This window comes from Poecilia formosa, unplaced genomic scaffold (assembly GCF_000485575.1).
Source record: "Poecilia formosa unplaced genomic scaffold, Poecilia_formosa-5.1.2 Scaffold281, whole genome shotgun sequence".
NCBI classification, from domain to species: Eukaryota; Metazoa; Chordata; class Actinopteri; order Cyprinodontiformes; family Poeciliidae; genus Poecilia; species Poecilia formosa.
This window is the reverse complement of record NW_006800220.1, coordinates 80025-105588: the sequence shown is the minus strand read 5'-3', so window position 1 is coordinate 105588 and position 25564 is coordinate 80025. Positions and strand designations below refer to the sequence as shown.

Below are 25564 nucleotides of genomic sequence, written 5' to 3'. Positions count from 1 at the left end.
TAATTTTTTAAAAAAAAAAAAAAAAAAAAAAAAAAAAAGTTTAAAACCAGTTTAAGAATGAAAAAGGAAAAACAAAGTGCAGTTACCGGCCGGAGGGGGCGCTATGGGGACGGCATCCACCAAACCAAAAAAAAAAACCTTTAACACCAAAAAGGGAGAAAACCCAAAATCAAGAATCACAAAACGCAGAAGAGGAAGACACCGTCACCGGACCTCTGCAACTGCAAAACAAAAGCAGTTAACCAATATAACAATCTTAAACCGAATGAAAGAATCTTGTAGATCAGCAGGAGGTGGGATGGGCTCCGATGCCCCAAACGCGCTTCAATGGAGGAGGATGAGGCCGCAGTCCGACTTTAAAACGAAGGTGCAGAAATCCGGGAGATGAAAGCAAACAGATCCGGAGACTAATGCAGACAGAGCAGAGCAGCAACGGCCCAACTGAGGGGGACCCTGAAAATTAGTCACCATTTTAAATAAAACTGGAACAAACTGGAGCTTAGATGAGCGTCAATTTCTTACCTGCCGATCCACAAACACTCGCAGGAAGAGAAGGAGCGCAGCGCAGTTTTACCTACGATCACACTTCAATTTAGATTTTCTGACCAAGATCAGCTAAAGTGCAGGGAGAGAGAACCACCAGGATATCAGCGCATCATGCACCAGCCGGCGATTTGTTGAGTTTCGCTGCCAGAGCCCACAGGACGCGAACCACAGTGGAGACCAAAGAGACACGTCCTGAATGGACGCAGCAGCTCCTGATATACACCACGCCCACCTCAAGAACCGGAACTTCTCACCTGGAAACTATTTGTGTAGAATTATGTATATTTCTATACCACTACAATAAGTAGGTGTAATTAGAAAGATGGAGAAGTTACCGCCTAACCGTTGGTTACCATGGAGACAGTGCCGCACCGTCATGTAGCCTAGCATGTATGGAAAAAACTGGTTAGCATCTCGTCTTTGTACGTTTTTAAGACTTGAAGGGGAAACTCTGTTCATGACGTAGTGACATAAATCACCTGCTGTGAATTCAGGCAAAGTCGGTAATTTGATCAACACGTCAGGAGATGATTATGTTAGTACCGTATTTTCCGGACTATAAGGCGCACAGAAAAGCCTTAAACTTTCTTAAAAATCAGCAGTGCGCCTTATGTGTGCAGTGAATTCCAAACCTGTCCCGTAAAGCGTACAGTACTACGCTGGCAGCGATGAACCAATCAGAGAATTGTTGTCCGAGCTCTGCTGAGCTTTTTAAACTAAATAATCCCACTGACATTTAATTTATAACATGGAAAAATATCTGCCACTAAAACTAAAACTTTTAAAAATCAATATTAATAAATTATTGACTTAAAACAAGCTCCTATATGTAGCTAAGAAGTTACTTATAAGTTAGTTTTGTGAAGCTGTTTTTATGATTTGGACCTACAAATTATTCACATTGTTTAATTAAATGCAGTTTGTAGATGCAGAGCAGGTACAACAAAGATAAAATCACAATAATCACATTTTTGCCTTTGAAATTTAATGATTTTTTGAGTGAATACTTTCAGTTTGGTGATTTTGGCCAAAACTTGCAAAGCACCAAACTCAACCGTTGTCGTATTTAATCCCTATTTTCCCTCCATACATCACATATATAATATTTCTGCTATTGCATCATGCCTGCAACACAACTACGACAGTCAGGCTCAACCTTTCACACCACAGGAATACAGATGCTTTACGTTACGGGTGAGCTGAGGCTTTTTGGTTCTGTGGCTCTGGTGGCGCCGCCCCTGTTTGTGGAGAGCGATATGTTGAAGTAGCGGCAGCTCGAAAGGGAAAACGTTGTGATCCAGCAGCTGGACTCGCGTGTCACAAGCGAAGCGGCGGCCAGGAGCAGTTGCTCAGAACATGGCACAGATGAAGTTAACTGAGCTGGAAAAACCTCTGAAGTACAAACTCCCCCTTTATTATGTTCACTTTGGTAAATCTCTCTCCTCAATAACCTCACTGGCAGGCGGCAGATGGTTATTCCTGCTGATTAGACTTCCAAAATAGCCCCCCCCCTCACCGTCTCAAGGGCAGGCAGAGGTCAGGCCCAGTCATCCAGCAGCTCGGCCAACGGGCTTTTTACACCTGCGGATCCTGAAATCTACCACATTCAACTGGTACGGTTTGGCCAGCGTGAACATTAATATCTTTATCTGCATTATATTTAATCATTACATGCAGAAGAATAGGATTTACATGCTTTTTTCTGTTGTTTTGAGTAAAACATATTTAGAAAACTGATCAATGACATCATGGCTGGAGGTTAAGAGAGCAATGATCTTTATTTATGTGACTTAAAGGAATAATTCTGGATTTATTTAGTGGTGATATAATAAAAAGTTACTATATTCCCTTAAAAGGAACACGTATTATGCAAAAATTCACATTTTGCATGTTTTTATACTTCAATTTTGGTCTCTACTGCTTCTAAAAAACAACTTAAATGCTTAAAAAACTGTTGATGTTTTGGCAATAAGTTCATGTTTTTTGGTGAAAATAAATCATTTCAAAAACGTTCAAAATGTAAAGTCACAAATCAGCAGGGACTTCACCGTTACCTAGCAACCCCAGCAGAGCTCCAGCCCGTTACCTAGCAACCCCAGCAGAGCTTTTTTTAACTTAAAAAATGGTGCAGTAGAGTAAAAAGAATAGTTCTTTAAATGAACAGTATCAAACTCAGGATGATCAGAATTAAATTAGCATTAGGTTGCTAATGGCTACCAAACAATATTTACATGAACCTGCACCAGCAGTACTACAGGCTACTTTCCTAGATAAAATCTTGTTTCTATTGGCTCTGTTAGGTTTCAGATTTACATCCAGTGTGCATGTTGGGCTCAGATCAGCTGGACTTCAGGAAGGAATTACACTGAAAAAAATAAATAAATAAGCAGAGCTCTTAAAAAAAACTTGTGCTAATTGGTCATAAGTAACTGAAGTTTGTCAAACTTACATTATTTACCTTTATTTAACTTGACAAACACGATAAATTAACTTGGATAAACTTAATTTGATCCCTTGTGACCAATAAATTATCAACTCTGGTCTAAGTGACTTAAAGGTTTAATAACCAAGTTTATATTTCAAGGATTATTTTCAGAAAGGAGAAGGTTTAGGACAGTAGAGGTGAATTAGACTGGATGTTGAGTCTGAGACAAACTAATCTGGATTTATGAAAACTGAAGATGCCAAAAAAGTTTACTTTTTTTTTTTTTTTTTCCCGGATTTTCCTTTCAAAATTCTTGACTTTTCCTTTTAAGGGTTTTTTTTCGTTTTTTAAATTTTTTTTAAAAAACGTTACAAAAGCCAAAGGATGTTGCTTTAATATTGTTTTTGTAGTAAACAAAGTTAGCTTGCGGTGAAAAAAATGCAACAACACGATGAGGTCATTAGACAGGAGGTGCCTGAGCTCCGGCTGTCTGCAGAAAGCTCCGGAGTTTGTTCGGTGTGATTAGTTTACGCTGCAGCTTTGCTGTCAGGGTTTCGCTCTGGGCCGCGGCCAACCCGAAGGGGATTGATGCGATCCTGTTTTTGAGAAACCACCCAGAAAGGCTTTTCTTGCAGAAAGAAATGGAACATGGCGAAACGATTGTTAAAGACAGCGAAGTGTCGAGTAACAGACTGAATGCCACGGAGGTTTTAAAGCGCCCTGTGAGCGCTGATACATGTGTGAACGCCACATGTGGCCTAGTTGTGCCTTGCAGTGTTTCATCCCAGTGCCAAAGCAAACTGGGGAAGCTGCAGAACCAGTGCCCACCCTGCTTTCTCTGGCCCACACTGCTTCTTCCTCACAGATGGTAGTAATCACCTCCCGAGGTGCCCGTCACCGTTCGGCCTCTCCTCTCTGGGCTGACTTTTGTCAAGGAGCGACTGTTTGCCAGGAGATGTTTCTCCTCTCCTGCTACTTATTTTACCTACTTTTTCCTGAGTTCTTTGTGTTTTTGTAACATAATTTATATGCTGTTGCAAACTCCCTCTGCTTTATTGCATGAGAAAATGTGTTTTTTGGCTGCCCATTGGTTTTTCTGGTTGCAGCCAGAACTGGAGACTATTAGGATAAAATACGTCTTTCAAAAGTATTCATACACCTCGAACCTTTTTATGTTATGTAAAATTACAGCTGCATACTGTAACACGTTTTATTGGAGTTTTATGTGACGGAGCAACACAAAGTCGTGCGTAGTGGTGATTTTTTTTTCATGCAAGACTTGAAGAGAGCTGTGTGCAGCAAAAAATGCACTGCAAAAAACACAAATCCTACCAAGCATTCCTGGTCTAGTTTTCAGCGCAAATATCTTAGTATACATGAAATAAGACAACATTAATTTACAATTTTCAGCAAGAGTATGACGTCACATGCACAAGATCTGGCCCGTCTCTGCTGGAGGGCAAAACGCTGCGCGCTAACAGTGACTAGCATCAGTTTTAGCTGTTGTCAAAATAACAGGCTAAATCTTTAATGTGCGCCTCATATATAAAAAGTCCTGGACGCAGTGCTTTACTACTTATTGTCAACACTACGACGATTATGTAACAAGGCCAGGAAAAAGTTTTAATTTAGAATAAGAGCATGAATATGAACGCTTCGCTATCTGAGAAATTCTTAACAGCCGATAAACTTCAGCACAAATGATGAACTTTAGTCAACTGAAAGTTTATAAAACCACAAACTTTATCTGGAAAAAAAACAATTTACGGGAAGATAAGTGAAGTAAATGTTTTCCAAGTTGGCAAAAAAGGCTTGAATCAAAAAATGAGGAGTCAGCAGATTAGTGGAGGCGCCAACAGTTTCTGACAGATTTCAGTTCAATAACTGGCTACAAATCTTGAAATGTAAAAATGTATTTTTTATGAAGAAAGAACCTGTTCTTAATGAAGATGAGGTCCTATTTTTCAGTAAACCATAACTAAAGAAAAAACACAATTGTTTTCTGCTAACCATAATAGTTATAATAAGATTTTAAAAAAACAAAATACTGCTCACTGTTTCACTTGATGGAAATTCAGGCCACATATTGTTTACCCCTTTCTGCTTTTTTGTGTTTTTCTCCTTTTAAACGTGAACTTTCAAGTAAATTCTCAACTATTCCTGTTATCTTTGGCAGAGTTAATGAACTTAAACAGTATATTCCATCTGTCACTTTGTTTTCCCAAACCAGCCAAGTCCTTGTAGTTGTATATGCCGTCAGTAAAGTCAGACATAGAACAGCTCCAGTTTCCCTCGGCTCACACTGATACACGGTGAGAATCTGACTGCAGACGCAGTTTCCTCCGCAGACGGCAGGATTTAGCCTGCAGGCTGGAAAAACTGGTGGCAGAGTGGAGATAACAATGTTTAGATGTGAGGAAGCAAACTGGACCAGTGAAGGAGAACAGAGCCGAAGACGCGACTCACGCACGCCCCCAACCTGGCAACGCTCCAGGGTAATCTAGTTAAAGTTTCTTCCTGTTTGACGCCATGCAGAAAGAGAAAACGAGCAGAAAAGCTACAAAAAAGCAGAGATAGACAGCTGTAAAATAATAGTTTATAAATCTGTTATGTTTTTTAGGCAGACTTGTGAGGACTGCTTCATTAATCAATGCGTCTAAAGATAAACGAATGGATGAGTTTCTCCAGATCTTACTGAGACTTTAGTCCTTTAATCCTGGAAATGTTATTCAGGTGATAGAAGACTGACTTTGTAATGGCCTTTATGTGACTGTGGGGGTGCTACATGGAAACCTCTGAAGAAGACACCGAGTGCAACTTTCTTCTTCACAAACTGTAAACAAAACTGGAGTTTTTAGGTGCTGTAGAATTTCTCTTTTGTCTTTAGCTAAAGACCATGAGCCATTTCTCCCACTAGCGCTAGAATAGTGCGTTTGTTTGGTTGTATTTACCCAGAATGCCCTGTGATGTGAAATAGTCCAATTTCTCTTTTTGGAGCGGTTTCTAAATTCTGTGCCTCTGGTATGGCACAAACCCTCCATTCGATAGGATGTTCGCGATATCAGAACTTTAATGGCAAATGTGTTTCCATCTCCCATTTTAGCGCATTAACACTTTTTCAGAAAAACCTAAAATCACCTCAAGCAAGAGTGAATTTCTTTTTGCCAAACTGAGGAAGTTAATTGAAATGTTGCCGTCTCCATCAACCGTTTTTAATGTGATACTTCAAAATATCCACAAGTTGACGGAAACACGGTTTCTCTCAGGTTCTGTTCACACCTGACAGTCAGTGTCTAGTGCATTGTTTAGTTGTATTTACCCACAATGCCCTGCGTTGTAGTCTACTTCCTGCTTTTGGATCGATCTTTGGTACAGTTGGCGTTCACATATGCATTTGAGTTCACTTCAACCAAACTGAGACCAAGGAATGTAGCTGGGTCAGAGTTTGTTTTTTCTTTGGTCCACAAAGAGTCAGATTAGCATTCACACTTCCTCAAACGAACCGGACTTTCTAGGCAAACGGACTGGAGTCGGATTAAAGTGGATTAAACAGAACCGGTGCAAACAGACCATCAAATAAACCTATTGATACTGAATAGAACCAATTAACAGTGTTTTTTACCTGGCAGTACTTAGTATGTGTGTTTTGAAAAAGATCATAATTTTGAGTTTGACTCGTCTGAAAATCATCCAGTTCTGGTTCTTTTCACTGCAGCATTTGATATGTGTGGAAAGTGGAGCGAAAGAGGAGAAATTATGAGAATTAGGGGGGACTGTAGGTTGAAGAGAGCTGTAAAGAGACTGCTCTTAATATCACAGTTTGAGGCTAACCACAAAGTGGGGGGACTGAAATGTGGTCAAAGACGTGTCTAACCCAGGCGAAAGTGGACCTGAAGCTGCCTCGTTACAGAGAGGCAGAAGCCCACGGATTTACAGTTTCTCGTTAGCGTCTTTTATCTGTTGGGCTCAGCTTGTTGTCTACAGCTCATTAGCGCTCAAAGAGTTTACATCTGTTCGAGATTCACTTTCTGGGCCTTTAGTCGCTTGGTTCTGTCGTGGATACAGCACCTCAAAGTGTGTGTGTGTGTGTGTGTGTGTGTGTGTGTGTGTGTGTGTGTGTTTTTAGTGTGCTCTCTGGTCTGGTTTGGCTATAATGAGGAGCTAATTAACCGGGTGTTTCCCTCGGTGCCCTGAGCAGGTGGCTGGAGCAGCCAGGTGGAACCCAGCCCACACACACACACACACACACACACACACACACACACACACTGTAGCGTAGCATGTTTTGCCAGGCAGAGAGAGCGCCCGAGGGGGGCAGCAGCACGTCTGGACGGCTGCCCGGCCCAGAGGGGGAAGGTGGCGGTATGAGCCCTCCAGTTTTCAACGACCAATTTTAGCCGTGGGATTTGGGTTTTGCACAGGCATCCAAAATCAATTGGCTGTGCTCACCGGCTTGGCTTTGGCGTTTCACGTTGGACGAGAAACGAGGTTAGATTTATCCCTGACATACGGAGAGGGGAAGGAGAGGTGGCGCGCTCCGCTAATGCGCTAGCATTTATGCGTTGAGAGTGGGCTTCGAGGGCCAATTTGTCACCAGGCAGAGGAGAGAGGGGTTTTATTCAGAGCAGGCACCTGTTAAAATAGATTAAAACAACTATTCCTTAGATTCATAAGAAAAATCTAACTAAGCTCTTTTCTTGTTCGGAAGCGTATGGAAAAGGATTAGGGACACTAAAAAAAAAACTTTAAGAATTCTGACTTTAATCTTAAGATCAAAAGACAAAAAGTCAAGAATTTGTTTTTCTTTTTTTCAGTGACCCTTATCCTCTTTTGTACAGAAAACCTTCAAACCACTGCAGCATGTCTTTACTCACGTAAAAGTACAAAGTAGCCGCCCAAGAAATGAATCCAGAGTAAAAAGAAGTAAATGTTTTAACTGTTTGATCACATCTGATTTAACATTTAGAAATGACGACATCAGACTGAGAAAAATAAGAAGTGTGAAGGAAATTCTGGCATTTTAAAAACTAAAATGTTGAAAATAATACAAGCAAGAAACAATTACAGATGAACAAAGTCACAATAGATAAAAAGTTCTGTTGTGTTTTTGTTGTCTCCATTTACATTTGGGGATTTTCACATGCAGCAGATAAACTGATAGTATGTCCACAAAGAGAAAATGGAGATAAATATCTAAGTTACAGGAAGGGAAGTTTCCCCCCACAACAATTACCATTTGGCAACGTCGGCTCAATGACAAGGTGCTGAAAGGATATTCTTCTCTAATATTTTCCTCCTCTCTGCGCGTCCTCTCCCTTTTTGTCTCAGCATCTTTTCCTTTAGCCAAGACTGAAGCTTGTTTGTTGTTGGATTTCCACGACAACGTGAGAAACGAGCTTCACGCGTCTTTGAGCTGAACTGTGAGCCGTGAGCCAGCTTCTGGAGGATCAGAGAATATCTGCAGCGTTTCCAGTAGCATCAGATTCCCTCCACATCCAAAGAGCGTCTTCTTTCTGTTATGGTTCTGCTACGACAAAACCTGATACCGCTTTGAAACTGTGCAAAGTTTATCGTTGACTGGGTTTGTAATGGGGTAAAAACTTATAAGTTTATGTTTTTACTGACTTTGTTTCAAACATGGAAGGATAAGATGTGACTTCACCTCAAAAACATAAAATCTTTCCAAAATTACATCATCAGACGGATCAAAATATAAACTAAATGGAAATTTTAGGATTTTAAGGACCAAAATGACAATAATTCATAAAAACAACAAAATCAGGCAAAATACTTTTTTCTAAATCAATTTCTTTTAATAAAAAAACTTAAGTTTTTCATTCACTAAGTGAATGAAAAACAAAAATCCAGAAAAATTAGAAATAATTCACTACAAAAATACAAAATCTTACCAAGTATTTTTGGTTTAGTTTTTAGTGCAAACAGGTACATCTGAAATAAGACAAAACAAACGTATGTTTCACTTCTGGTTTAGCAAAATATAGTGTCTTATTTTAAGTAAATAATTCCTTAAAATAAGTGAAAAAGTTCTAGTTCCACTGGCGCCGTTACCTAGCAACACCAGTCAAGCCCAGTCGTCACCTAGCAACCGAGTTCTAGTTCTACTGCCGGATCATTTCACTTATAACAAGACATTGTTCCCACGTTTTAAATGAAATAATCGTACTTTTGCATCAGTAATAAAACAAACTCCTATATCTTGCTGAAGACTTACTTGTAACTAACTTTCTTATTTCAAGATATCTGCACAAGAAACAAGACAAAAATACTTGGTAAGGTTTTGTATTTTTGCAGTGTTTGTAATGTTATATATGAATTATAAATCGTGTTTAAAACAATAATGTTAGAAATGAACTGATCAGGGATTTTTTTTAAAAAGCTCTGACCATCCCATACCAGTTTTCCAGTTCTAGATTTTTTGTAATTAAATACGTAGAAATAAATGTTTTCTACTTTCTGCCTAAGTCAGATATGAATCTGACTTAATGATGTTGTGATATGCAGTAGATTTACCTATTTGCAGATTTCTTCTGTGAACCAAAACTCCAACTTATTTGTGGAAAATATGCCTACTGAAGTATTTTAGGCTGCGTCATGAAACTTTTTTTATTTTATATTTTAAGAAATATTGAACTTGTAACAGTAGCTGATTTTCCATTCTGCAATTTGACATAAATTTGCTTAACAGAAACATGCCAATTTCAAAAAAAGTTTGATTTTTCGATAAAATGTTTTGGCACTAAGATGAGATGTGTTTTTTTTTTGTTTGTTTGTTTGTTTTGCCCACATCGAAATAGTTTGTTTTTTCTCCTGCAAACCTGGAACGGAAACATTTTTTTCACATCACACGAGTCACATGATCAACAACCAGAAATTACTACTGGCAGAAACGACAAAGATGACAGGAAGTAGTTGGTTAAGGAGGCGCTGTGTGTTTTTTAATCACTTAGCGTGTGAACAAACTTATTCATGTGTGATTTTGATTGCATTTTTTTATTTAATGGAAACACCATTGTTGAGAAGTTGCGTTTTATCAACATTTGTTGACAAAGTTTTGCTCACATTTGTAGTGGAAATGGAGCCATGGTGGATTATTTCTGTTGAATCTGATTTGGTTGAGCAGGTTGACAAACACTTAAAAACAAACTCATAAACACTGCATGAAAAACCACGGAAACCGCACACACACACACACACACACACACACACACACACACACACACACACACACACACACACACGTTTCCTCACCTTTCTAGTCTGCTAACATACAGTAACGTGCCTCTGACCTTCTCTTTTCCTGTCCCGTTTCCAATCACTGAGCTTTTCTTTCATCCCAAACACAAATTCTTTCATTCTCCATGTCACGGTGGAGTTAAAGCCATCGCCACTACACATGTCAAGTCATTTAAAGGTTAATTTCAGAGAGATTTCTTCACATTCTCCACACCTGAACATATCCCCTCTGAGTCCGGGCTTTGTCAGCAGATTGTGTTGCACAGCAGTAAGGTGAGAAGAAGCCGTGAAAAGGCCGACGTTGCCTCACTGGGGGAGAAACGGCAATCCGGTGCTTTTATGTTCCCCTACAAGGTGTTAATGGACGCAACTGCTCACAGCTGTGTGCGCTTCAGACGCTTGATGGTAACCACGGTTCTCGAGCTGCATAACTTTGGTGATCCATCTGAGCTGTGTGTTCTTTGTCAACGTTCCTGCAGGGGAAGCCTGAAGAACTTTTTCGGGATGTTTAACAACACTGAAAAAACACAAAATCTTACTAAATTAATTTTCAATTAGTCTAGTTTCTTGTGCGAATATCTTAGTATACTTGAAATAAGACAAAACTGAATCACAAAGAACTTTTCAGCAAGATGAAGGAGCTTGTTCAGAGTCTTGACTATTGATATGAAATACTAATTCCACTGGCAGATTATTTAAATGGGATTATGAAAAATTCCTATTTTCCATGTTTTTGTACTTTAATTTCAGTTTTTACTGTTTCTAAAAACAGACAAAGCAATTAAAAACACACACAAAAAAAAAAAAAAACACCCAGCCAGTGTTTGGCAATATGTTCATGGTTTTTGACGTCTGGAAAGTGAACCATTTCAAAAACCAGGCACTGTGCAGTTACCTAGCAACCACACCGGAGTTCCGTCCGTTACCTAGCAACCACAGTGGAGTTCCGTCTGTTACCTAGCAAACCAACCAGAGCTCTGATGCATTTGTTCATCATAGTTGTTGTAGATTTACCTTCCAGAAACAACTTGCTGAATTCTTGTTGGTTGTGCAGAAGGCTCCACTTCTGCTGTTCAAAGATGTACAGTTGTAAAACTGCAGTAGCTTGACAGAAAGCCCTAATGAAGCTCAAATAGGCAGAACTGACCAGAGTAAAATATCATTATATCAATATCATCTAAGTATGATTTTGTGTAAAAAATATAATGAACATGTTTTGTATNATTTCTTCTGTGAACCAAAACTCCAACTTATTTGTGGACAATATGCCTACTGAAGTATTTTAGGCTGCGTCATGAAACTTTTTTTATTTTATATTTTTAAGAAATATTGAACTTGTAACAGTAGCTGATTTTCCATTCTGCAATTTGACATAAATTTGCTTAACAGAAACATGCCAATTTCCAAACATGTTTGATTTTTCGATAAAATGTTTTGGCACTAAGATGAGATGTGTTTTTTTTTTGTTTGTTTGTTTGTTTTGCCCACATCGAAATAGTTTGTTTTTTCTCCTGCAAACCTGGAACGGAAACATTTTTTTCACATCACACGAGTCACATGATCAACAACCAGAAATTACTACTGGCAGAAACGACAAAGATGACAGGAAGTAGTTGGTTAAGGAGGCGCTGTGTGTTTTTTAATCACTTAGCGTGTGAACAAACTTATTCATGTGTGATTTTGATTGCATTTTTTTATTTAATGGAAACACCATTGTTGAGAAGTTGCGTTTTATCAACATTTGTTGACAAAGTTTTGCTCACATTTGTAGTGGAAATGGAGCCATGGTGGATTATTTCTGTTGAATCTGATTTGGTTGAGCAGGTTGACAAACACTTAAAAACAAACTCATAAACACTGCATGAAAAACCACGGAAACCGCACACACACACACACACACACACACACACACACACACACACACACACACACACACACACACGTTTCCTCACCTTTCTAGTCTGCTAACATACAGTAACGTGCCTCTGACCTTCTCTTTTCCTGTCCCGTTTCCAATCACTGAGCTTTTCTTTCATCCCAAACACAAATTCTTTCATTCTCCATGTCACGGTGGAGTTAAAGCCATCGCCGCTACACATGTCAAATCATTTAAAGGTTAATTTCAGAGAGATTTCTTCACATTCTCCACACCTGAACATATCCCCTCTGAGTCCGGGCTTTGTCAGCAGATTGTGTTGCACAGCAGTAAGGCGAGAAGAAGCCGTGAAAAGGCCGACGTTGCCTCACTGGGGGAGAAACGGCAATCCGATGCTTTTATGTTCCCCTACAAGGTGTTAATGGACGCAACTGCTCACAGCTGTGCGCGCTTCCACGGTTCTCGAGCTGCATAACTTTGGTGATCCATCTGAGCCGTGTGTTCTTTGTCAACGTTCCTGCAGGGGAAGCCTGAGGAACGGTTCACATGCATGAACACAGAGGAACCCAACGGTGATTTTACGCTTTTTCAGGATGTTTAACAACACTGAAAAAACACAAAATCTTACTAAATTAATTTTCAATTAGTCTAGTTTCTTGTGCAAATATCTTAGTACACTTGAAATAAGACAAAACTGATTCACAAAGAACTTTTCAGCAAGATGAAGGAGCTTGTTCAGAGTCTTGACTATTGATATGAAATACTAATTCCACTGGTAGATTATTTAAATGGGATTATGCAAAATTCCCATTTTCCATGTTTTTGTACTTTAATTTCAGTTTTTACTGTTTCTAAAAACAGACAAAGCAATTAAAAAAAACACACACAAAAAAAACACCCAGCCGGTGTTTGGCAATATGTTCATGGTTTTTGGCGTCTGGAAAGTGAGCCATTTCAAAAACCAGGCACTGTGCAGTTACCTAGCAACCACAGCTGAGTTCCGTCCGTTACCTAGCAACCACAGTGGAGTTCCGTCTGTTACCTAGCAACCCAACCAGAGCTCTGATGCATTTGTTCATCATAGTTGTTGTAGATTTACCTTCCAGAAACCACTTGCTGAATTCTTGTTGGTTGTGCAGAAGGCTCCACTTCTGCTGTTCAAAGATGTACAGTTGTAAAACTGCAGTAGCTTGACAGAAAGCCCTAATGAAGCTCAAATAGGCAGAACTGACCAGAGTAAAATATCATTATATCAATATCATCTAAGTATGATTTTGTGTAAAAAAATATAATGAACATGTTTTGTATAGGCCACAGATCCATCCTAACCTGTTCAAGGAAGCATAACAGGTCACCTTTAACTCATAACATAGGAAACTGGAATCAGGACATTTTTATCAATATTAAGGAATTACTGACTTAAAACAAGCTCCTGTGTGTTGCTGAGTTGTTAGTTTTGTCTTATTTCAAGTGTTTTAAGATATTTGCACTAAAACGGGACAAAAACACTTGGTAAGCTTTTGTGTTTTTGCAGTGAAGAGATCAACCACATTATTTCAAATGTGCATATATGAAACCTCAAAGGCTTTGAATTCAGTTTTCAAACCCTTTTCTCATTTACAGCCAGAGAACTAGAGTCTCAGATCCGCCCACTGATCCACTTTGTGCTCCTCTGCTGGATCAGGGGTCAGTTCTGGTCTGAGGCTCATCACTTCATCAAAGTGGAGCAAAGAAACCAAAAGCAGCGTCTCCAAACAAACACCACTGCTTTAATATCAATTTATACCTGAAGCAGCACTTCATTAATAGCAGCGTGCCATAGAAATCGGAGCATGTAATAACCAGATGGGATAGGGGAGCAGTCTGGGAATGTGGCCCTCGCCCGGCGCTCTTCCCCCCGTTCCAGAGTCTGGGACCGGGAGAAGTGGGCCTCTTTCCAAACGCACCAGGTGCCAGGCTTTTCTTTGACTGTGAATGCGGCTGCATGTTCACTGCTTTCATTATTCCTTAAAGCCAGACTTTGTTACTTTTTTATGTTTTTCTCCTTCAAAGCAGCCATTCAAACTCAGCTCCAGCTCATATTTACGGCTTTATAATAAAACTCAAAGGTGAGATGTTAAAATTTATGTAACATCAAAGCAAATTATGGCGTTTCATAAAGTGAAGCTACACAGAAATGATTTTAAACTTGGCTTAAAAGAAGACATTACATAGCAAAAATACAAAATCTTAATGTTTTTTTTTTTGTGCCTAATTTCTACTAAAAGAAAACTAAAAAATAACTTTGTCAAGAAATAAGAGCTTTTTTTGAGTCACTAATTCCTTAATATTGATTAAAATTATTAACTCCACTGCAGATTTTTCCACTTATAACAAGAAAATTTTATCATGTTACAAATTAAATAATCTCCCAGTGGAAATAATACTTTAATACTTGTTGTAAAACAATATTAAGGAATTATTGACTTAAAACCAGCTTATATTTCTTGATGAAAAAATATTTGTCTTATTTCAAGTGTACTAAGATATTTACATTAAAAACTAGACCAAAAATACTTGGTAAGATTTTATGTTTTTGCAGTGCAACACTTCAACAAATCAGCAAAAAAAAAAAAAAAAAGATTTTCCAGTAAAAGTTACAGCTGCAGCTTAACATGATGACTGGAGAGAAACCAGTGTGAATAAACTCACTACAATGTACAAAAACATATTTTTAAATAGTTATACGGAAAATGAGGGATGACAGTAAAATAATGATGATTCAGTTAAAGATAGTATAAAATTATGTTTTCTATGTAGGATACGGATATCTATATATCCATATCCTTTTAAAAAAGTATAAATTTCCCACTCCTTTTCAGACAAGCACTAAAAAAAAATAAATAAATAAAAAACACACTGCCATTTTTTTAGCAATAACTTCATATTTTTTGGTGTCTGGAAAATGTGTCAAAAATCTTCTGATGTGATGTCACAAATCAGCAGCCGCTGCACTGTTACCTAGCAACCCCCAGCGGAATTCCACCCGTTACCTAGCAACCCGATCGGAGCTCCAGCATATTTTGGTCAGCCGGTTTTTACTGCTGTACAATGGCTACTGGAAAAGACAAAGTGTTTTATTGTTGCCTTGCCATTCAGAAACCACTTGCTGCACTCTTGAGGATTGTGCAGGAGGCTGCACTTCTGCTTTTCAAAGATGTACCATTGCATAAGTGTAAACGTTGAGTTGACACAACTGACCAGCTAAAATGTCATTATCTAAGATTTATGACTTTGTGCAAACGTTGTAATGAACATGTTTTGAATAGGCCGTAGAGTCATAATAGGTCACCTTTAAATTATAACATCGGAAAATTGTCTTGTTATAATTGAAGGAATTAGTATATTTTGGTAAATCATTAGATATTTTGTACTACAATTGTAAGTTAAGGGAAATACACTAGAAGTGCTACAGTTAGCATGCAGATCAAATTAATAGTAAATCATATCTTCCTCCATTTATGCTGTTAAAAGACTTTTTATGTGAAATAAATGAATAAGTGAGTGGATGTTTCAGTAGACGTTAAAAGCCTGCAGTGTTTCCTCCTGTCTGTTTTTACTTACTTCCTATTATTTTGTCTTATTCAATTTTAAACATTCCTTGTTATTGAAATGCGCCCCGTCCAGCAGCCTCCCTCCTGACTTAAGCTAACTAATGCCAGCTTTATTTGTGATCACCTTGTAATCCTCCATGCCTCAACTGTTGACATTTTTGGTGAAATGCCCCACCGTTGTTTACCCGTTTCTAATTTATCTGTGGGTAACTCCGGACCGGAGCGCAGCTCCACTTTGAAGCTGCGGCCAGATTTCAGGTCCCGGGTCTGACTCTGATTTAAAGAGTGGAGGGTCTAAATCAAACTCTTTCACACAAATAGGAGCGGCGGGTTTCACAATCGACTGCTCAGATGCAAACCTCACATGTAGAGAGTGACAAGAGTTTATCAATAGTGTCACAGCTTGTGAGTGCAGAGGAGTCTGAGGAAAGACTTTTAAGCCAAGGTGACATGGAGAAGCCATTTTGTGGGGGAGAACTTGACGTCCCGTTTCCCATTTATTCTGCTCGCCTCATTTAGAAGACAGCTAGCAGGAGCTCACCTCCATATCTGAGCCGCCTTCGGTTCTGATTGATCTCTGGAGTCGTTTCTCATCACCGATTCATGAAATTAATGCGTCTCTTACCAGAGATTAATATCTAATGAGCTGGGAAAAGCTGAATTCATTAATTATGAAATGGAGAAAATGAGCTCTGCAAATAGGACTTTTGATGGATGATGTGTGGAAGAGCAGCCAGACTCCGATTATAAACCGCTCACCGTCGCCTTACTGGAAAATGTCTCCCTGCTCTCCTCTGATAGCGCGACATGTGTTTTCACAGGACCGCACATGTTTGGAAAGTGTTACATGTAGTGGAAACTTTGACGTCTGAACACGCAGAGTCAGGTAGTAACTAGTTACATTTACTGGAGTAACATTTTTGAAAGAAATTCACTTTTAGGAGTATTTTTGCTATGCTGTACTTACAAAAGTTACAAAACTTTTGATCCACTTTCTAGTCCAAATATCTTAGTACACTTGAAATAAGAAAAACTAACTTAAAAGTAACTTTTTTGGCAAGATATAGAGGCTTATTTAAAGGAAATAATTCCTTATTGTTGATGAAAAAGTTCCACTGGCAGATAAATTAACTTGTAACATGGGAGAAATGTTTTATTATAAGTGAAATAATCTGCCAGTGTAACTAGAACTGGGTTGCTAAGTAACGGCTGGGCTTGGCTGGGGTTGCTAGGTAACGGCTGGGCTTGGCTGGGGTTGCTAGGTAACGGCTGGGCTTGGCTGGGGTTGCTAGGTAATGACTGGAACTTTTTCACCAATGTTAAGGAACTATTTACTTACAATAAGCCTTTATTTCTCGCTAAAAAGTTGCATGTAAGTTAGTTTTGTTTTATTTAAAGTGTATTAAGGTATTTGAACAATAAACTGGACCAAAAATACTTGTTTTGTGTTTTTTAGTGAAGTATTTCTTCTCTTACTTGAGTAAAATTTCTGGATTTTCTTCCCACTGAATGAAAAACAAACATGTTTTAACCAAAACCAGACACAGACCTGCAGTTTCTGTTAAAGTTTCATAAGTTTTATGTAGAAAAAAACTGATTTGGAAAAATTTAGATTTGTCTGATTTTGTTATTTTTTATTACTTATATGAATTATTGTCATTTTGGCCCTTAAAATACCAAAATTTCCACTTAACTTTATATTTTGGTCCATCTGATGATGTAATTTCTAAATATTAAATGATAATTTTATCAGTTAGTTTTACTCTTACTTGAGTGATTTCTTGGACGTCTACTTTTACTTTTAATTGAGTAAAAACATGTTGAGGTATTTCTCCTGTTGCCTGAGTGTAATTTTTGGGTCCCCACCTCTCTGAAAAACGTCCCTCCTGTCTTCGCAGCGTGTAACTGCAACCTCCATGCTCGCCGCTGCCGCTTCAACATGGAGCTGTACAAGCTGTCGGGAAGGAAGAGCGGCGGCGTCTGCATGAACTGCCGCCACAACACGGCCGGACGCCACTGCCACTACTGCAAGGAGGGGTTCTACCGGGACATGGCTCGACCCATCAGCCACCGGCGCGCCTGCAAAGGTAACAACCAAGAAACTGCTTTCATGACCCGTTCATGACGGCTTCCACTGCAAAAACACAAAATCCTACCAAGTATTTTTGGTCCAGTCTTAGTACACTTGAAAAAAGAAAAAAACTTAACTTACATGTAACTGTTCAGCAAAATAAAGAAGCTTGTTTCAAGTCAGTAATTTCTTAATATTGATTAAAAAACAATTAGATACACTGGCAGATTATTTCACTTATAACAGGATATTTTTCCCATGTTTGAGTTACACATGTAATTTCTTAAATTATTGACTTTAATTGTTTATTAAGTCAATAATTTTTAATTAAGTCAATAGTTTAAAAAAGTGACTTAAAAGGTCCTACATTTTGCCTCTAAGTTAATTTTATCTTATTTGAAATATAAGATATTTGTACTTGAAACTAGACCAAAACACTTGGTAAGACTTTTACAGTGTGGAGCTTTTCAGTTGTTTAATTATCTTCACTTATATTAAAAGTACATAATGCAGCCACCATTTAAAAAAATAAATGAAATGCGGACCAATGATATTAATGCACCCTGTGAGGTGCAAGCAGCCGACTTCATTCAGAACGTCTTCCAGCTCCAGAACCATCAGAACAGAACAGAACATCGGACCCGGCTGAAGTTACTGCTGGAAACAATGTGCAAACCTCTCATCTGCATTTGATGGTTGTTACTCATCTGCAGCACGACGGAAATGATGGTGGAGCTGCAGCAGCCAAAAGAACGCAGACTGAGGAAACAGACGTGTACGTTTGCTGCTGATGAGCGACGTGAAGAGAACGTTTTCCGTCTTTATCCAGTGTCAGTCAGTCATTTTTAAAGTAGCCATGTTGTCGCTCATGTTCCCTTTAAGCTAACTTTGATGTTTCACTGTAAGTGAAGCTGTAAAACAGAAACAGCCAAACGAGACGTCCTAACTCTGTTAATACTCGTAATAATCATGTCAGCTCTGAAGAACTTTAAGAGGAGCAAGATGCTAAAGAGTAATGGAAAACATATGCAGCCATGGCAACTTTCAATAAAAAATAACAGCATGTCTGATTTGGCATGCTGTTGCACTTAGAATTAAATTGATACTATGCCTAAAGCTTCGCTGGCTTCCCCATCAAATGCTCCCCCATAACCCCACACACCACATAATAGTATCTTTTCACCGCGGCATCTCATGGAAAAAATGCATTTTACTAGTTCACATTTGCAGTGAATATGTTTTTCAGCCAGATATTAGGCTGGAGGCTTTGCAAAAATAACACCAGCTTCCTGAACTTGATACTCTGCAAAATGTTTGAATAAACAGCAAAGAAGAAGAAGAAGAAGAAGAAGAAGAGTTTTTCACCCTGCTGGTCCTTATCAAGGTGAAAAAACGCCTGCAGAAGAAGACATCATTAGAGATGATGGGGTCTACACTGCAAAAAACACAAAGTCTAACTTTGGATGTAAATATCTTAGTACATTTGAAATAAGGAGAAAGTGACTTATAGGTAACATATCAGAGCTAAAAGCAAGTCCTAGTTCCACTGCACTGCAAAAACACAAAATCTGACCAAGTATTTTTGATCTAGTTTCCAGTACAAATATTTCAGTTCACTTGAAATAAAACAAAACCAACTTATACGTAACTTTTCAGCAAGATGTAGGAGCTTGTTTTAGGTAAATAATTTTTGAATGTTGATGGAAAGGTTCTGGTTCCACTGGCAAAATATTTCACTTATAACATGGGAAAAATGTCTTGTTGCAAATGAAATAATCAACTAGAATATTAAGGAACTGTTGATTCTAAACAAGCTGCTTTTAAGTTAACTTGGTCTTTTTTCAAGTGTACTAATAAATTTGCAATAGAAAATGTAGAAAATACTTGGCAGATTTAGTTTTTCCCACTGGATGTTACTGCTGGCGGAAAACAGGAAGACGTCAACAGGAAGTAGTTAGGAAGATGCTACCATAGCATTTCCAATGAACAACCTTCCTCACCTGTGATTTTAATGGTTTTTTTATTTAATGTGTTTCTCGTCATTAGCAACAAAGTGGAAACGCAGCTTCTGCCTGCAGATGTCTGTTTTCACCAGCATAAAGCTGGTAACCGGTTAATCTGGAGCCGTTTTTCTTAATGGCTCCAGATCTGACAGAAATGTAAGTTGGAGTATCTCTAAGGGGTCCGACTGTCCGTCTGACTCAGGGGCTGATCAGAACCACGGCCTTCAAGGAGCGCTCATTTGCGTCAGCCCTCCTTTTCATCTGCAGCTCAACAGATGTTTCATAACACCGGCGGCTCCAACACTTCTGGCTTTTTCATGCCCTGACTCACCACAAACCTTTAACACCTTTGTCTTTTCCCACTGAATCCCTGGTTTTATTCTCCGACTCTCACTCCTGTCTGTGCTTTATGTCATGATTAAAGTCGGAGGTATGGCTGAAGTGTCAGAACTGGAAGAGGACAATAAAACGCAGGTGTCTTCTGTGGGAAAGAAAAGAGACGGACTGGTCTGTTTCTGTTTCTGATTAGAATAGAGAGCTGAGACGGGAGTTCGCTCTGCTAAGATCTCAAAGGGCACCAATTATGCAAAATTCATATTTTGCATGTTTTTGTACTTCCATTCGGGCCTCAACTGCTTCTAGAAACAACCGAAAAGATCACCCACACTGCAAAAAATACAAATTTACCAAGTAGTTTCTGCATACATGCAAATAAGAAGAAAGATAAAACGGACAAGTAACTTATCAGCTAGTTATGGACCCATTACAGCGGGACGTCAAGCGCTTCAAATCCGGCCTCCATCTCCCTGCTGGAGGGCAAAAAGCTGCTAGCTAACAATAGCTAGCATTAGTTTTAGCTGTTAAGTCATCAATATGATGTGCTAAATCTTAAATGTACACCTGATGTATAAAAATTAGTGTTACAAATTGTCAACATTACAACAACTACATAACAAGGTCAGTAAAAAGTTTTAATTAAGAAAAAAAGTAGCAAGTTATGCTAGCTTGACTATGAGAACCGTAACATGTAGATGTGATGTGGAGTTCTGTGGTTTGGTTCAGTAAAGAAAAAGAAAAATAACACGACCCAAACAGCAACTCTGACAGATCATCGCTAAGCTGTGTTAGCTTAGCTGATAGCAGCGCAGCTAATCTGCCACAACGGACACTTATTAATAATCACAAAGTAAACATCAAGCCTGAAAACATAAAACTGTAACGGACTGAATGTTCTGTTCTCTGAAATGTTTGAGTGTTTTTGTCTGTTGAATCCTGAAACATAAAGTGGCGTTTATGTTGCTATGGCAACGAGTCTGCGTGTAGCGTAGCCGACACAGACAGCGAGAAAAATGTGGTTTTGAGTCAATATGCTAATAAATTGATATTAGCGAATGAGAAACGACTTAATGACTCAAATTGTTACCAGAAAATATGAATGGATAAATAATGAGGAAAAAATGGCCGAAACTTCAGTCACGTTTTTGGAATATTAGAGCAATTTAAGATCATCAATGAGACACGTCTAGGAAGACAGATGTATTTTTCTGTAACTGTATATTTTCATTAAAAAAAGAAAAAAGCAGAATTCAAATTTAGAGCAAAGGATAAAATAAAATAAGATCAATTTTACCTATTTAGGTCACAGTCAGCATCACATTAGTTCTGAATCATCTTCAAGTGAAATAAGATATTTGAACTCGAAACCAAACAAATGTGATTTTGTGTTTTTGCAGTGCAGCCATCAGTAGTTTCCCATTTAGCATCTTAAAAACATAAAACAGCGACATGGAGGGAAAACCGTCCATGCCACCAGACACTGGCAATATTTCAGATATTTAAAACAGGAAATAATCTATTATTATCAATATTAACTGATGTAAAAAGCTGATGTCAGCATTAATCTGCTGAAACAAAACAAACGGCGGTTGAGTCGGTGCCTCCTGTCACGTCTGCTTGAAAAGCCATCTGAGTTTGTTTTTCAGCTCTGTAACTGGTTCAGACTCATAAAAACCAGAGAAAAGGAACCAGCCGCCGTCCCACCCAGACCCAAACGCATCAGGCCGTTTGCAGAACAACGCAGACGTTGACGGTAAACTGTGACGTCTTCTTCAAAAGGCAGGAGTGTGTGTGCATAACACTCATCGTGTTTACGGTTGATGCTCCGGCGCTGATCGCCGTGGAAACAATGGCCTGTCAGTGCTTTGCTGCGAGTCTCAGCAGGCAGGAGAGACCAGCATCTTCCGGATCGAGTAACCCGGGCTTGTCCCCGGCTTTGGAAACATCGTTTCATAGATGAGTAAACATGCAGCCGAATTGTTTGTGATCAGAACGACTTGACTGCGTTTTAATGACCCTGCAGCAGCTGCCACTGACAAATCATCGACTTTAAATGCCTGAAACCTCCACCGCAGGTTTTCAGGCGGATATGTTGGGATTGATATGCATTTAAACTGGTTTCTGGGTGTTGTGGCTGCGCAGCACTGTAAAAACACAACATATTACCCAGTATTTCTGGTCTAGTTTAGAGCAAATATCTCACTTCACTTGAAATAAGGCAAAACTAACTGACAACTAAATTTTTAGCAAGATATCCAGGCTTGTTTTAAGTCAACAATTCCTTAAAATTGATTTTAAAAAGTTGAAGTTCTATTGGCAGATTATTTCACTAATAAGATGTCTATAGATTTGCTTCAAAAAACCAGATCACAAACACACATCTACTGGTTTCCTTCCCTTGCAGGACAGATCAGTGTCACTCAGAGTCCTGTGTAGACGTTTAAATTCAATCATCTGCTGGTGGAACTTTTGCTGTTTGTCCATTTTAAGAAATTATTGACTTAAAACAAAATATAGCTTGCAGAAAGTTCCTTGCAAGTTAACTTTGTCTTATTTAAAGACAAAGTATTAAGATATTTGCACTAGAAACTAGCCAAAAAGATTTTGTAGTTTTCCAGTGAACTCACTGGCAACTGACTGATATATCAGTAAATATCTTAGTACAATTGAAATAAGACTAAATTAACTAAAAATGTAATTTTTTTCAGTAAGAAATAGCAGCTTGTTGTAAGTGAATAATTACTTAATATTGAGAAAGTTCTAGTTCAACTGACGCCGTTACCTAGCAACCCCAGCCAAGCCCAGCCCGTCGCCTAGCAACCAGTTCTGGTTCTACTGGCAGATTATTTCACTTACAAAAGGAAAAAATCTCATAAATTCAATCAGCAAAGTGGAACTACAACCTTTTCGTCGATTTTAAGCAATTATTCACTCAAAACAATCGTATGTGTTGGTGAAAACTTTTATGTTAGTACACTAGAAATAAGACAAAACTAAGAAATTTGCACTAAAAACTAGCAAAAGATATTTGCCTACAAGTTACATTTTATGTTAGTTTTGTTTTTAAAAAATTGGTAAGATTTTGTGTTTTTGCAGTGGAATCACTGGCAGCTGCTTGATGTCTAACCACACTGCAAAAACTTTACAAATATTTTTGTTTGGTTTATAGTACAAATATCTTAGTACACTTGAAAAAGACAAAACTAAATAAAAATGTAACTTTTCAGTAAGACAAAGTAGGAGCTTGTTAAGTCGATAATTTTTGACCAGTTCTACTTGCAGCGTATTCACTGGGAACACTGGGAACACTGGGAAAATGCCTTATGAATGAGGAAATCAGGCAGTGTGATTACTACGTTTCAATATTAATGAATGATTAACTCTAAACAAGCTGCTATATCTTTGCTGAAAAGTTACTTGTAAGTTAGTTTACTGTTATTTAAAGTGTTCTGAGATATTTGCACTAAAATCAGACCCAAACTGCTTGGTAAGATTTGTGTTTTTGCAGTGCAGCAACACGTTTGTCAAAGGTTATGGTTTCCTGGCGCGGCCTGCAGGACTGAAGCGGAGCGTTGGGGGGTTGAATACGTCCTGATTTATAGCTTCAAATAGAAAACAATCACTCTGACACCTGTGGACCGATTAGCCCTGCAGGAAAAGGCAGAAGTGTTTCTGAAGATCTGGGCTGCAGTTAATCTTTCCCTACCCTGTCGCCAGATGCACACAATCATTGCCGGGTCAGAGTGGGCCATTTAAACCCCCGCCGGCCCCCGTCAACAGATGGTATAGTCCTCTGCTTTTGTTGTAGCGGCTAACAGAGGAGCGAGCGGCAGGCGAAGGCGCTGGTTGTGTTGTGTGGAGAGAAGAAGCTGCGGCATGTCAGCAGACGCCTTTTCCTGCAAACTCATATCACTCACTGTTTGATTACAGGGTTTCCCCCCAAAATGTAATGTTAGAGTCACGCTCTTTTTCTGTTTTAATATAAATTTTGACACTTACAAATTTTATATGAGTGTATGTTTCAAAAAAGTCCCCGAGAATGAGAGGAAAGACGGTTCAGAGTAAAAAGAACAAAGAGTAAATGATGCCAAAGAAGTCAGATAAAAAGTTTCTTCATCTGCACTGCTTTGATATGTTGTTTAGAACAAACGTACAGAAATATAATATTTACACTGTTTTTTTATATAGTTTCCAATGCAAATAACCAAAAATCCTTGGTAAGATTTTGTGTTTTTGNATGCAAATAACCAAAAATCCTTGGTAAGATTTTGTGTTTTTGTTATGCAGTTGGACATAAAGCAGCTGCCAGTGATTTCACTCCAAAAACACAAATTTTACTCAGTATTTTTGGTCTAGGTTTTATTGCAAATATATTAGTATGCTGGAAATAAGACTAAATTAACTTATGTCACTTTTTAATAAGACATAATTGTTTGTTTTAAGTGAATGGTTTCTTAATATTGATGGAAAAAAAACTCTAGTTTCACGTCTTGTTAGGAACTGGAACATTTTCATCAATGTTGAAGAATTATTGACTCAAAGGAAGCTCTTATAACTTCCTGGAGTTAATTTTCTCTTATTTCAAGATATGTACACCAGAAACTAGACAAAAATACTTGGTAAGTTTTGTGTTATTGCAGTGTAGACGTGAAAATGTGGTGGAGACGAACCCAAAGTCTAATTAATATCAATAAGTAATTCCAAAGGAAGCAGATTAAAAATGCACACCACACTTTTCAGGTTTTGTTTGTTAAAACCGAACGCCCTATTTGGTGACAGTTCAGTTGGATTCTGTTTATTCTGCGGAGCCATGAGAGGCTGAATGTTTCCCATGTTCCCCTCAGTCTGATGAGTGGCTCTCTCCCTCTTCCTGTCATCCTCTGCGCTCTCTTGTAAATATCTGTCAAAGTGCTTCTGACCAACACCCTGGATCATGTATCTAACAACTCCTCGGTGCCAAAAACGCCTCATTTTGGATAAAGTAGCTTAAATAAATCACCCAGAACCAGAAAAGCGAAGGAAAGTTTTGCCAAGGCGAGGTGAGCGGAGCGCGGCGTGTTGCTGTTGGCATCTGCCGGGCATGGACCGAGTTTTCGGGAAGTGATGAAACAAGGCAGCGAGTCACCAGACGGAGTTCAGGAGGAAGGAAATAAGCAGAAACGGGAGATGAAGACGCATCATTTGGGTTTCCCACCAATATTCCACTGAACGCAACGCTCAGCCTCCAGCTCCACTCAAAAGACAAACATGGGGAGTTTCTTACCATTTTCAGGAAGTGAAAAGTAAAAATTCATAACTGTCCTGCAACATAAAAAATACAAAATATATTGAAACCGATCCAGTTTTAGTTCTGTGAAGACATTAGAGGTGATCTATTATGTTCCCCTGAACAGGTGAGGAAAGGACTGTGGGCAAAACAAAACATGTTTGTGACATTTTTCCACAAAACAATGAGAGTTT

At 38.7% G+C, this 25564-nt stretch overlaps 1 protein-coding gene and 1 long non-coding RNA gene across 2 annotated transcripts in view; one reads left to right on the top strand and one right to left on the bottom strand.

Annotated features, from left to right (window-relative positions):
- LOC107838586 (uncharacterized) overlaps positions 1-17633 on the bottom strand; it is a 27384-nt gene extending 9751 nt beyond the window's left edge. Inside the window, exon 1 of the long non-coding RNA XR_001664674.1 lies at positions 17561-17633. This is a non-coding gene — a long non-coding RNA (uncharacterized LOC107838586). The remainder of the gene's footprint in view (positions 1-17560) is intronic.
- Positions 1-25564, top strand: part of ntn2 (netrin 2) — a 59111-nt gene that overhangs the window by 21045 nt on the left and 12502 nt on the right. Inside the window, exon 3 of the mRNA XM_007571449.2 lies at positions 17593-17781. Within this exon, the coding sequence (XP_007571511.1) occupies positions 17593-17781 (189 nt within the window). The remainder of the gene's footprint in view (positions 1-17592; positions 17782-25564) is intronic.